The sequence below is a fragment of the Jaculus jaculus genome, chromosome 9 (assembly GCF_020740685.1).
Source record: "Jaculus jaculus isolate mJacJac1 chromosome 9, mJacJac1.mat.Y.cur, whole genome shotgun sequence".
In the NCBI taxonomy this organism is placed as follows: Eukaryota; Metazoa; Chordata; class Mammalia; order Rodentia; family Dipodidae; genus Jaculus; species Jaculus jaculus.
Genome location: NC_059110.1, coordinates 7,280,912 through 7,294,976, shown reverse-complemented (window position 1 = coordinate 7,294,976; position 14,065 = coordinate 7,280,912). Strand labels below are relative to the sequence as shown.

Below are 14,065 nucleotides of genomic sequence, written 5' to 3'. Positions count from 1 at the left end.
TGTCGCCACTCTTGTCTTCCTAGGCCACATGAAGGGCTCCTTTAGGGCCTGTGCCAGCTGCTGTCTGTGCCCCGGTGATAGTTCTCTTGTGGGTCTCTCTCCTCTGTGGGAGTGTGAGCTGCTTGGAGCCGAGGACTGCTGTCTCATCTCTGTGGCCCCGAGCCTAGCATGGATCCTCGAGCGGAGGGGGGGCCGGGTAAATATTTGCAGAAGGAGCAAAGAAACCATAGACGGAACTGTGAGGCATCTGTGGTGTGGCCAAGGGCGCCTTAAACAAGGACGGGGTCTTGCTCCGAGCGCTACAGGTTTAAATTCAGTAACTGCAAACTGGCCATGGTTTTGCTCCCCTCAGCCTGTTTCTGCCATTTGTGGAGGGGGAAGTGACACAGGCCAGTGCCCAAGGCGGCTGTGAGAATGGCTCAGCTACATGGGTCTTATCCCTGGTCCTGCTCTGAAAGCACAGGCTGGAGTTTCTGTCACTAGCAGTTAGTGTTGGTGGCTCTCACCGGCTACTCTGTGCTCCTTCCAGGCCCGTTTTCCAGGGTGTCCCAAGTCTCCCGAGCCTGGCACAAGCGGAGTCTGGAACCAACACACTGTGCATGGCCCCAGCTCACAGAGGTGCCCTGGGGAAACTGGGCTGCCACAGGTGCAGGGGACTGAGTATGACCTCTGGTGTCATTTCAAGGTGCCAGTGTGCCACCTTTGGCTTAAAAGGCTTCCAGAAGGTCCTGAGAGATGAAAGGGGCTCACACCTGCTTCCCCCTTTCCCTCCTCCCACTCAGTGACCACAGGACCCAATGGTGACTTGCTTCCCAGCCAAATAAGCAAAGTTCAGGCTCGGCCCCGCGCAGCCTCCCCTGGCCCTCACGCCGGCACCACAGGATAAAAGGTTATTTCTAGCTGGCGGCCTTCCAGGTGTATCCTGCTTGGATAGCAATTTGATCTCAAGCCACCCCATTTCAAAGAACTTTAAATGAGAGCCGCACGCAGCTCCGCCTGCAGCCCAGAGCAGGTCTGGCCGAATCGGTGGAGGGTGCCCTCCAGCCATGCCCACCGTGGACGACGTCCTTGAGCAGGTGGGAGAGTTTGGTTGGTTCCAGAAGCAAGCCTTCTTGCTGTTGTGCCTGATCTCAGCTGCCTTAGCCCCCATCTACGTGGGCATCGTCTTCCTGGGGTTCACCCCCGACCACCGCTGCCGGAGCCCCGGGGTGGCCGAGCTGAGCCAGCGATGCGGCTGGAGCCTGGCAGAGGAGCTGAACTACACGGTGCCCGGCCCGGGGGACGATGCCTTCCTGCGCCAGTGCCGGCAGTACGAGGTGGACTGGAACCAGAGCGCCCTCGACTGCGTGGACCCGCTGTCCAGCCTGGCCACCGACAGGAGCCACCTGCCGCTGGTGCCCTGTCAGCACGGCTGGGTGTACGACACGCCTGGCTCCTCCATCGTCACCGAGGTAAGAAAGGGTGTGCGTTTCAGTTAATGGGCAGACTTCAGGGCAGGCGGAAGATCAAAAGGAACTCAGATATATGATTCAGTTTCATATCAGGTGGAGGGGGGGGGTCTCCACTTCCTGTGTGTTTGGCCTATGGAAGGTTTTGCCTTCTGTCTTCCCACCAATTGTGTGTAGTTGATTTAAATCCAGGGTCCTGTGCAGGAGTCACAGGGAGGATACTGGAGGCCTCTCACCTCAGAGACAAGGCACGCAGTCCCTACAGTGGCAGATAAAGTATGGGCTGCCCAGTTAAGTTTGGATTTCAGATCATACAATTGGTTTTGTTTGTTTGTTTCTCAAACTGGCCTCAAAATCCTGGCCTCACCTCAGCCTGTGAGTAACTGGGACTATAGGCATATGTCATTGTGCCTGTCTATATAGTATAGATTTTTAAAATTTTATTTCTTTATTTACAAGAAAAGAGAAGGTGGGGGGAGAGAGAGAGAGCGAGCATGCTCATGGGTGTGTCAGAGCTTCTAGCTACTGCAAACAAACTCCAGATGTATGCACCATTATGTACATCTGGCTTTATGTGGGTACTGGGGAATCAAACTGTGGTCATTAGGTTTTGTAGGCAAGCGCCTTAACTGCTGAGCCGTCTCTCCAGCCCCCTGGAATGCTTAGGCTGCAGACACTGCATATTTTCTTCTGATAACTGGAGTTGGAAATACAAATACCATACAGGCTATTCCTATACTAAAACAGTTCTAGCTGGGTGTGGAATTCACACCTGTAATCATAGCACAGCGGAGGCTGAGGCAGGAGACTCTCTATGAGTTTGAGACCAGCTTGTAATTACATAGTGTGTTCCAGGCCAGCCTAGGCTACAGAGTGAGACCCATCTCAAGTAAACAAACAAATCGTTATCTCAAATTGAACTGGACAGGCTCTATTTTTGCTAAACCTGTCAAATGAAAGAATTGGGTTCTATTTAGGTAAAGAAGCAAGACCTGGTGAATGGTCCAGATTCAGGATGGTGGTAGGGTTAAAAGCTTTACAAGAGGTGGGAAGCTGCACAAAGAGACCAAGTAAAGAGCCCAGGGTGGGGCTGGGGATGTAGCTCAGTTTTTAGGGTGCTTGCCTAACATGTATGAAGATTTTAGTACGATGCCCAGCACTACACACAACCAGGTTTGGTGACACACACCTGTAGTTTCAGCACTTGAGAGTTGGAGGACGGGAAGATTAGAACTCCAAGGTCATTTCAATTTCGTAGCTAGTTTGAGGCTTGAGGCTAGCGGGATTTACATGAAATCTTGTCTCAATAAATAAATAACTCAGCTTAGAAATGTCAATCAACATGGTTGCCATGGGATTAAAAGGACGACGCCATGTAAAAAGTACGGACAGTACATGGGCTAGGGTTCAGGAAGGTGGGGGGTCATTTGGCTGAAGGTTTCGGCTTGGGGAGAGCAGCTGAGGGAAGCTTTCGAGACTGGAGTGGAACCCAGAGGAAGCTGTGACCTGGACAAGAAGAGAAGAGGTGATCTGGGGTGGCAGGACCGGAGTTGAGGGGACAGATGGAGTTTTAGAAAAGCCTAACAATCTGCACAACAAACGAGGCCTCAGTGACCCCAAGAGTCGAGCTCAGTAAAGATTTTGAGAGTCGTGGAGTTGGTATCGGGAGGGCAGGGCAGGGCCAGTGAGCGAGGCTGGCGGTGGGATTTACGTTGAGACAGGAAGGCAATCAGATGCATGGGCAGGGCAGGGCTGGGCAGGGCAGGGTGGGGAGGGGCAGGGCAGGGCAGAGCAGCAGGCAGTTAGAGATTGGTGCCCGCACGGGTGTTATGTCCTTTCTCCTTTCCACCTGCTTTTGAAAGGCCCAAGAATTCAGAAGCTCAGAAATACTATCACGCTCCAAGGGGAGCTTAAGCGGGCTCCCTGCATACCTCAAACTCCAGGCTTTACTCTCTGTTGGAAGCAAGTAAAGAATCCCTCTTCTCATTATATCAGAGCCCGCTCCTAATATAAAACTAGGTAAAAGGGCATGAGATAGCCCTCAAGGATGGGAAATGAGTAATGAAGTGAACCACTTATTGGGTTTCTGTAAATAGCCTGCACTATAAGCCTTACACTATAAGCCTTAATAGCCCACACTGTTAGCCTTAGTAGCTCGCACCATAAGCTGTAGCAGCCTGCCTCAGACCACCAAGGTCACAGGAGGCTGATACCCCCACCTAAGGAATTACACAAGTGCTGACCTCCAAGGTCATAGGAGACTGGAACCACACTCTGCTACTCCCACCCAAGGACCTGAGCAAATGCTGACCACCAAGGTCATAAACTAATTGGCTTAGAAACTATGGGGTGGCACCAACTGACTGGCTAACACCCTGCGGGGCTCCTAATATTAGAAAATGATTGGTCTAAGGCACAGGCTTTGTTAGAAACCCTATAAAAACTGTCCTGTTCCTGCATTCAGGGCTCTGCAGTCCTCTACCCCTGTGCGGTGTACGACTGTGGGCCCCAGCGCGCTTGGAATAAAATCCTCTTGCAGTTTGCATCAAGACCGCTTCTCGTGAGTGATTTGGGGTGTCGCCTTATCCAGGCAGAGCGTGGGGGCCCCCTGCGGGGGTTTTTTCCTACACTTTCAAATCACCCTTGCCTCACTCCTCATCCTAAGCTGAAGACTGGGAGCTAACCATAGTTATTCATTTCTGTCAAACTAATTTTTAACTCAGCATTGCCTTGGACATTGGAACTTGCTTTAGACCAAGTACCTTGTTTGAAGACCAGCTTTAATTCCCACCCCAAGGCTAAGGGGTTGAGCCCCCTCCTCTCACCCCTGGAGAGGGGGTGGGATGCTCCTTGACTTTTGTTCCCCACATCCGCGTTGTCAGCCCTAGCCTCCCCTCACAGCTCCCGTGCCGCTGGTTCCCGCCAGCCACGCCATTGAGCAAGATGGGGCAGCCCAGGGCGGAGGTCAGGCGGAATCCACAGAGCATGGAGATGTAGATATAATTTATTTATTTGCAAGGAGAGAAACAGAGAAGGGCGGGGGGAAAGGAGAGAGACAGAGAATGGGCATGCCAATGCCTCCTGCCTAAAAAAAACAAAACAACAAAAAAAAAAAAAAACAGGGCTGGAGGGATGGCTTAGCCGTGAAGGTGCTTGCCTGCAAAGCCAAAGGACCCAGGTTCAATTCCCCAGGACCCACGTTAGCCAGATACACAAGGGGGTGCATGCATCTGGAGTTTGTTTGCAGCGGCTGGTGGCCCTGGCATGCCCATTCTCAATCTCCCCACTTTCTCTGTCAAATAAATCAATAAATAAAATATTAAAAAAAAAAACCCAAACAAAACCAAACAAAAAACTGTCTTCAGCTGGCAGCCCTGGAGTGATATAGTATGAGTGGTCTAGACTGGGAAACTGAGACCCCTGTTCTGAAGTGACTCCGCAGTGCCACTCTGGGCAGGTGGAGCCATGACTCCCTGACACAGAAAAGAGACGTGGGGAGGGCAGGAGGGCAGGAGGGCTATGCCAGCCATGGGGAGCAGAAAGCCTGCTCGGCCCTCGTGTCCTGGTCCCCCGGAGTCTGTCTTCTCTCGGCCTTAGTGAGCTCTACACATGAAGTGACATGCTACACAAGGGCCTGGTGCCCTGCCCAGGCATGTGCCCCCTCACCCTGTGCTTTGGGCCAGGAAGGTCCCTCCTCTGCCCTTCTTCTGCCAGGACGCTAAACACAGGTACACCTCTGCTTTTCCAGCTAGGCACAGAGAGGCCTTCTCTGTAGCCCAGCTCTGCTCTTTCCGTCCATCTGCTCCTTGACCCCTCTCCCCTCCTGGCTCTTGGCATATGGACATCCTCTTACCTCCTTTTAAAAATATTTATTCATTTGAGACAGACAGAGGGAGAGAGACAGAAAGAGGGAGAAGGAAAGAGGGGGAATGGGCTCACCAGTGTCCCCAGCCCCTGCAAATAAACTCCAGGCACATGTGCACCTTGTGCATCTGGCTTATGTGGGTACTGGGGAATTGAACCTGGGTCCTTAGGCTTTGCAGGCAAGTGCCTTAACCTCTAAGCCATCTCTCCAGCCCTCCTCCCACCTCTTAAATCCCACTGCATGAAGCTGTTGGTTAACCTCACCCAACGTGCCTCTGCAGTCTCACCCTCTTCTCCCTTGCCACTCGCAACACCCTCAATTATGTGGGGTGTTCCTCGTTACTAGAGGACTGTCATAAAATATGCAACAACTGAATATGAATGAGGGAACTTTGACCAGCTCTGGAAAACATTTTCTTTTCTTTGTTTTTGTTTTGAGACAGTCTCATGTAGCTCAGGCTGGCCTCAAACTTGCTGTAGAGATGAGGCTGGACTGAAATTTTTTTAAGTTGATGTGTTTTATTTTATTTATTTATTTGAGACAGAGAGAGAAAGAGAGAGAGAGAGAGAGAGAGAGAGAGAGAGAGAGAGAGAGAGAGAGAGAGAGAAAGGCAGATAGAGACAAATAGAGAATGGGCGCATCAGGGCCTCTAGCCACTGCAAGTGAACTCCAGATGAGTGCGCCACCTTGTGCATGTGACTTTACTTGGGTCCTGGGACATAGAACCTGGGTACTTTGGCTTTGCAGGCATGGGCCTTAATCGCCAAGCCATCTCTCCAGCTTGGCCTTAAATTCTTGATCATCTTGCCTCCAACTTCCATTTCCTAGGATCACAGGTTAACCACTCCTGATCTTTTTATTGTTTTTATATTTATTTATTCCAGACACAGTCTTGCTGTGTTACTGAGGCCTTCCTCAAACTTGTGGCAATCCTCTTGCCTCAGCCTTCTGAGTGCTGGGAGTATAATCACATGTCACCATGCTTGATCTGACAGCAGCTATTTTATTTTGTTTATTTTTATTTATTTGAGAGCAACAGAGAGAGAAAGAGGCAAAGAGAGAGAAAGGCAGAGAAAGAGAAAGAGAGAGAGAGAATGGGCACGCCAGGGCTTCCAGCCACTGCAAATGAACTCCAGACGCGTGCGCCCCCTCGTGCATCTGGCTAACGTGGGTCCTGGGAAATTGGGCCTTGAACCTGGGTCCTTAGGCTTCATAGGCAAGCACTTAGCTGCTAAGCCATCTCTCCAGCCCAGCAGCTATTTTAATTAACATCTGATGACAATGTCGCAAATGTGTTAGAAGAAGCCAGGCCCAGTGGAGCTAGGAATGTGCGGATATCACAGAATTACCAGAACCTGTGAGTTGCATCTCAGAAAAATATGATGAGAGCAAAGAATAGAAAGGCGGCGTGGGGGGGGGGGAAGGGGGGAGACTGACTTTTATGTAAACGTTTGCTTTGCCGGGAGGGAGGATGGGAGGATGGGTCTGAATTCCAGGCCTTTCTCACCATGGTGTTGGCTGCAGTTTAACTTAGTGTGCGCGGACGCCTGGAAGGTGGACCTGTTTCAGTCCTGCGTGAACCTGGGTTTCTTCCTCGGCTCCCTGGGCGTGGGCTACGTGGCCGACAGGTACGTGAGAGCCGGGACAGCCCTCGGAGGCGGCTGGGAGGAGCATGCGTTTGGGGACCCAGGGTGGGGTGCCTGGCTGGGTGGGACCCATCACAGAGGGTGGTAGGCGACCCGTGGACAGTCGAGGATGGCGCTCGTGCAATGGACCGTGGGGTGGATCTGTGAGAAAAGGGGACAAAGCCGCGGTTGTCCCTCGAGCCTGCAAGCAGCCCTAGGGTCGTTTTGAGTCGAGGGACCCCGGGAGCAAACACGTCACAGCTGCTTGTGGGGCTTATGCACGAGGCAAGTCACTGCACCAAGAGGTGTGTTAGGGTGTGACCCAGGAGACACGTGAGAGGAGTGCCTGTCAGGTGGTGGCCCCCCCAGATTCTCAGTGGACCTCCCACTCTGTCCCCGCAGGTTCGGTCGTAAACTCTGCCTGCTGATGACCACGGCTGTCATGTCCGTGTCGGGCGTGCTGATGGCCGTGGCCCCGGACTACACCTCCATGTTGCTTTGCCGCCTGCTGCAGGGCGTGGTCAGCAAGGGCAGCTGGGTGTCCGGCTACACCCTGAGTAATCCACGTGGGCTGGGGCTCCCGGGGTCAGAAGGGTGAGGGGTCAGGTAGTGGGGTAGGGCAGGATGAATCGAAAATGAACTTGGGCTCTTGGGCGGGGGCGGGGGGGGGGGAGGCAGGGAATGTTTGCAGGATCTAGGGAAATGGAGGCAGTTGATTAATTGCACGTGTGCGGGCAGGGCAGACACAGAATGGGGTGACCTTTTCTCTCTGTAGCCTTTGGCTAGGTAGATATGGGGTGAGAAAGGTGAACGTGGGGAATACTTTATTTTAAAACAATTATCTATCTGTCTGTGTGTGTGTGTGTGTGTGTGTGTATGGGGTGCATGGATCTTTGGCCACTGTGAGCACCAGACACTTGCATCACTTTTTGTGTCTGGCTCTACATGGATGGCTGGGGAATTGAACCCAGGCAGACAGGGTTTGGAAGCAAGCTCTTTTTATCTGCTGAGCCATCTCCCCAGCCCCAGGAATATGTAAACATTGTAGATAAGAAAGAACCATTGACTCCCTTAGAGCAAGGCAACAAACTCAGCCAGCTTGGGTGAAAACCCGAGGACCAAGGCATCTAGACACCACCAGTGACACAGGACGGGAGGGGGCCAGACTGGGCAGCCGGCGTTTTCGTTTCTGTCTTTCCTTTCTCGTACCCTGTGGAGGGTAAGAGTGGAAAACAGAACTCCTTCCCTGGAGGAAAGGAGTGTGGAGGAACCCTCTACATGCCCCCCAGTCCATGATCAAGGCATAGTAGAGTGAGGAAGACAAACCACATTTCGGCTCCTCTGAGAATAGAAACAGTCACTTTGAAATCGTTGTCCTGGTTCTTGGCTTCCGGAGTGAGGGCGAGGAGAAATCAGGCTCTGCCCTGAGAAAGAACGACTGCACAGTGACCGTGGGGTAATTTGGGGCCCCTCGTGACACCTTGTGTGCCAACAATGAACTGTTTGATGGTGGAGAAGACTAAGAAGAGAAACTCAGGGTCAAATCCACCACACTCTAGGACTGAGCAGCTGTGTGAGCCTAGGCAAGTTATAGAATCTCTCTGTGCCTCAGTAGCTTGAATATGAGAATAACAATGTCGCCTCCATCATCAAGGTTCTGCTGGGCACAGGTCAGGCCCAGAGCAGAACCCACCACTTATAACCCTCTCTGGGACCGAAGCTGTGGGTGCAAGTAGACACTGTAGTAGGGGCTGGGTGCCAAGATAGATAAAATGCCCTTCCTACCTCCCAGGAGCTCAAAGCTAGAGAGGGGCTGAAGGAGAGGCAGCACAGTGAACCTGACTGTTTCATGGTAAGAGGCCCAGAAGACTGTCTCCTGATGCTTCTCTCTCTCTCTCTTTTTTAGAGAGACCAAAAGAGAGGGATATATAGAGAGAAAGAAAGAGAGAGAGAGACAGAGAGAGTGAGAGAATTGGTGCACCAGGGCCTCAGCTACTGAAATCGAACACCAGATGCTTGCGCCACCTAGTGGGCATGTGCGACCTTGTGCTTGCCTCACAATGTGCGTCTGGCTTGCGTGGGTTCTGGAGGGTTGAACATGGGTCCTTAGGCTTTGCAGGCAAGAGCCTTAACTGCTAAGCCATCTCTCCAGCCCTCCTGATGCTTCTCTCTTGGCTTGCTCAGGACACAGGCTCCCTGGTCCTCACTTGCTCACTGGTATTTCCTTTTCAGTCTCCTGTCTTGGGTCTTTCTTTTTAAAATTTTTTATTTTATTTTTGATGATTTTGTACATGTGTATAATGTATTTTGATCATATTCCCCTCCATCATCTTCGTGTCTCCCTCTTCCCACTAAATCCCTTCTTCCCAACCAATCCTTGCTTCAATTTTTTTTTTTTTTTTTTTTTTTGGTTTTTCAAGGTAGGGTTTCCTTCTATCCAGGCTGACATGGAATTCACTATGTAGTCTCAGGCTGACCTAACTCATGGTGATCCTCTTACCTCTGACTCCCAAGTGCTGGGATTAAAGGTATGCTCCAGCATATCTGGCTCCCACTTCTATTTTGATATCTTTGTGTGTGTGTGTGTGTTTGTGTGTGTGTGTGTGTGTGTGTGTGTCCCACTGACTTTAATTGGGGTTGCTTGCTTATATAAGCATGTATGTGTGTGTGTGTGGGGGGGGGGGTATTTCCAGGAGCTTGGGCAATTTACAGTGTTTAATTCACTGAACAATGATATCTGCTTTCCCCCAGCAGCCTCCTCAGGGAGGCTGGTTCTTCATGAGCCCCTCCTCCATCCATGATGGAATGTTGATGGGTCTAGTATTGTCTTGTTCAGGTGACCACAGCCCTTGAGAGCTCATGAGTGCAACTGACATTTGTGTCCAGAAGACAGCGTTCCGTAGCGCTTCCTCTCCATCCTTTGGTTGGAACTTTCTTTCTTCCCCCGTCAGGTTCCCTGAGCCTTGGAGGGGGTGATACATATGTCTCATTTGGGACTGAGCACACAACAGTCAATTATTCTAAGCACTTTGACAAGGTTTGGGTCTCCCCAGTAATTGCCACCCACTGATCTGACTCAAGCTGAGCACCGCTAACCCTCTTACTTTCCAAGTGTCTTTGCTCAAATTCCATCCTTCTGGCCACTAGCCCTGTGTAAAGTGCAGCCCGTCTGCTCTCCATGCCCCCAAGCTCTTAATCTTAATCTTAATCTTAATCCACATCTTAATCTCTTCCCCCAGCCTGTGTCAGTACACAAGTCACATATCTGCCACGTGAGTTACCTGCTGTCTCTGACAAGAGCCTGAGTTTTCTTGTGCCTTTCAACACCAAGGGCAGTGCCAGGTCCCCAGAATGCATGCAGAGGTCTTTGTTGGAGTTAATGCGTACAGCAGGAAATAGATTTTCTTCCTTCCTGCATCCCTTCCCTGCTTCCTTCCTCTCTCCCTCCCTCCCTCCTCCCCTCCTTTCCTTCCCTTCCCCTTCCTTCCTTTCCTCCCTCTCTCCTTCCTTTCTTCTTTCTATCTTTCTTTCTTTCTCCTTCTTTCCTTTTCTCCCTCCTTACCTCCCTCTCTCCTTCCTTCCTTTCTTCTTTCTTTCTCCTTCCTTCCTTTCCTCCCTCCTTCCCTCCCTCTCAGCTTGCTTGCTTTCCTTCTTTCTTTCTTTCTTTCTTTCTTTCTTTCTTTCTTTCTTTCTTTCTTTCTTTCTTTCTCCTTCCTTCCCCCTTATTTTTCAAAATATTTTATTTATTAGAGAGAGAGGGGAAAGAATGGGTGCATCAGGGCCTCCAGCCCTGCAAATGAACTCCAGACACATGTGCCACTAGGTGCATCTGGCTTATGTGGGTTCTGGGGAATCGAACCTGAGTCCTTAGACTTCACAGGCAAGCACCTTAACCACTATGCTATCTATCCAGCTATCTTGCCTACTTTCCCTCTCACTCTTTTTGTTCTTTCCTTCATGTGTGTGTGGTGTATGTCTATGTATGTACGTGTTTGTGTGTCTGTGCACATGGAAGCCAAAGGTCAGTGATGTGTCTTCTCAATCTTGACCTAAGGTTTTTAGATTTCTCACTGAATCTAGAATTTACCCCTTAATCTGGCTAGATTAGCTACCCAGGGAGCCAGTGCTTCTGCCTGCTAGTGTCTAGGATTATAGGACCATGCCACCAAGCCTGGCTTTTGCCGGATTCAAACTCTGTCCTCACGCTTATGCAGCAAGATCTTTACCCACTGAGTCCCTCTCTCTTTTCTCACTCTGCCTGGAGCTTCTGGGAGGGTTTGGGGAGGAGAAGCTGAGCCCCAAGGCATGATGGGGGAGATGGCAAGTGAGACAGCAGAGGAAGGGGCATGTGGAGAAAACCAGCCGAACACGGGCCTGGCGAGCCTGGGGGCCACCTGGCATCGGCTCCTGGAGAGGCCAGATGCTGCAGCCTGGGGCTCAGGGGAAGGGAAATGGGTGATGTGCCCAGAGAAGCCAGGAGCAAGCGAGGCGAGGCTGGCAAGGACAAGGGCAGAGGACGGGCACGTGCCTCTCCCCAGGCCTTGCTTCTCGGCGGCCGCCACTCTGACCACGTTTCCGTCTCAGTCACAGAGTTCGTCGGCTCGGCCTACAGGAGGACGGCGGCGATCCTGTACCAGGTGGCCTTCACCGTTGGGCTAGTGGGGCTCACCGGGGTGGCCTATGCCATTCCGTATTGGCGCTGGCTCCAGCTGGCCGTGACGCTGCCCACCTTCTTCTTCCTGCTCTACTACTGGTAACGTCCCGCCCCGCCAGCAAGGAGGCGGCTCGTGCATTCTCCCGGGGCTCACGGGGCGGGGCTCGGGGAGGCCGAGGGCTGCATGCGGGCCTTGGCTGCCACCCAGGCCACCTCCCCGGGGACCACAGGCCCATGGGCCGTGAGACACAGAGCTGCTTCACGGCCTGGTGCTTCAGGCCATTTGTGACTTTATTCTAATGTTTCCAGGGACTCTCAGGAGACGGGGGACTTGTCCTCAGGCAGAGCCCATTCAGAGTCACCCCCAGATAGACACTGAGCAATGCTAGAGCTGGACAAAAAATCCAGAGAACCCTCCAGAAACACAAGGCCAAGCTGACCGTGGGGGGTGGAGGGGGGGAGCATGGGGGACCAGCCTTATGCCTGGGAGGCAGCTTTCTGGGTGTTGCCTAGAAGCCCTGGGAAGCCTTGCAGCTAAATCTATGTAAAAGTGTCCGAGATGGTCCAGAGGGGTCATCTCACGGCCACGGCCATGGTGTTCTTCGGTCCCCAGAGTCTCCGCAGCAGTGCCACCTACAGTCACGTAGTCTCGCTTCATCCTCCTCCTCTCCTCTCCTCCTAGTTGGGCTTCCTGCCTACTGGACCACTTCATCTTTCACATTGCTGTTATTATTATTATTATTATTATTATTATTATTATTATTATTATTTTTGAGGTGGGGTCTCACTCTAGTCCCAGCTGACCTGGAATTCACAGACTGAATTCACTCTGTAGTCTCAGGGTGGCCTCAAACTCATGGTGATCCTCCTACCTCTGCCTCCCGAGTACTGGGATTGAAGGCGTGCACCACCACTTCCATCTTACATGCTGCTTTTTTTTTGTTCATTATTTATTTATTTATTTGAGCACGTCAGACAGACAGAGAAAGAGGGAGAGAGAGAGAGAGAGAGAGAGAGAGAGAGAGAGAGAGAGTGCACCAGGGCCTCCAGCCACTGCAAATGAACTCCAGACCCGTGCGCCCCCTTGTGCATCTGGCCTACGTGGGTCCTGGGGAACTGAGCCTTGAACCGGGGTCCTTAGGCTTCATAGGCAAGAGCTTAACCGCTAAGCCATCTCTCCAGCCCACACTCTGCTTTTATTAACAAGGCCCTGCCCTGTCTCTCCCCACTTGCCCTTGCCCTTGCCCTTGGTTGAATGAATTCATGCACGAAATCGCTTCTCAAGGCAGCCTTGTCTGGGAGAAGTGCACCCTGGGCCATCACTTAACAGAACTTCCCACCACACTCTGTCATCTTAGTGCCCTTCTGCAGGGCGGAGGGGCGAAGGAGCCACGGAGAACAAGATTCCTCATCCATACAGGGTTTGCTGAGGACAGATCTTACCTGCAGGGGACAGTGGCCTAGATTGACCCAGCTTCCACACGACAGCTCGGGGGGGGGGGGGCGGTGGTGAGAGAGGGCTTGTGAAGACCCTGCCTCCTCCCTGCTTAGGAATAGGGGGCTTTCTAGCAGAAAAGACCCTGGGCTGAGTATGATTGTTTAGCCAGGGTGAGACCACACCTGTGAGTCTCACTGTTTCCAGAAGAGCCTAGTGCCAAAGTCCCAAACGCTAAGCTGCGCCCTCCCTTCCTCATGTGAAATAGACAGTGAGCCAGCACGGTGACATATATCTGTAATCACAGCGCTTGGGTGTGGAGGGGAGTGGGGTAGGCTGGGGGTGAGGCAGGAAGATTGCTATGAGTTCAAGGGCCAGCTTGAGTCACATAATAAATACAAAATCAGCCTGGGTGACACACTGCCTCCCTACTGCATCTTAGCCGCAAGGATGAGAATTGATGAGACCCTGTCTCACCAAACAACATAGCAACAGCACAAGTAGCCCACTACGCATATTTTATTGGCAAGTTAGAAACCTTTTTAGGGAAGCACCTCCTCTGGGTGTATATTTTCCCAGGAGAATGGGAGCCCCACTGAGTATTCTTCTGTGAAAATAGGTTGCCAAGGAAGCTGAGGGAGTCTTAGCGGGTGGCCTGGAGTAGGAGTGACCCCTGGGGCTTACGCATGGGCACGCAATCCAGAACAAGGTGACCCCAGGAATCACTGTCCTGCTGAGAAAAGCCAGCATCTCTGATGCACATCACTACCCTTTGTCAGGGTTCAAAGTTAGGTGAGCTCTGGGGGAAAGACCATATGGTGGTGACGTGTCCACAGGTGTCTGCCAGAATCTCCCAGATGGCTATTGTCACAGAAGAAGAATGCCCAAGCAGTAAAGATAATGGACCACATTGCCCAGAAGAATGGAAAATTGCCTCCTGCTGACTTGAAGGTAAGGGATCCCAGAAAGGGATTTCTCTCATTGTGGAGTTAGGGCTGGAGGTATGATTCCAAAAGCGCCTCTGGAGGTGGACTGGGG

General features: G+C 51.9%; 1 protein-coding gene across 1 annotated transcript in view; it reads left to right on the top strand.

Annotated features, from left to right (window-relative positions):
* The first annotated feature begins 914 nt into the window (after positions 1-914).
* The window catches only part of LOC101605850 (solute carrier family 22 member 1), a 28,907-nt gene continuing 15,756 nt past the window's right edge, over positions 915-14,065 (top strand). Inside the window, exons 1-5 of the mRNA XM_045159626.1 lie at positions 915-1,451; positions 6,838-6,941; positions 7,341-7,495; positions 11,523-11,691; positions 13,864-13,978. Of these exons, the coding sequence (XP_045015561.1) occupies positions 1,047-1,451; positions 6,838-6,941; positions 7,341-7,495; positions 11,523-11,691; positions 13,864-13,978 (948 nt within the window). The 5' untranslated portion in view covers positions 915-1,046. The remainder of the gene's footprint in view (positions 1,452-6,837; positions 6,942-7,340; positions 7,496-11,522; positions 11,692-13,863; positions 13,979-14,065) is intronic.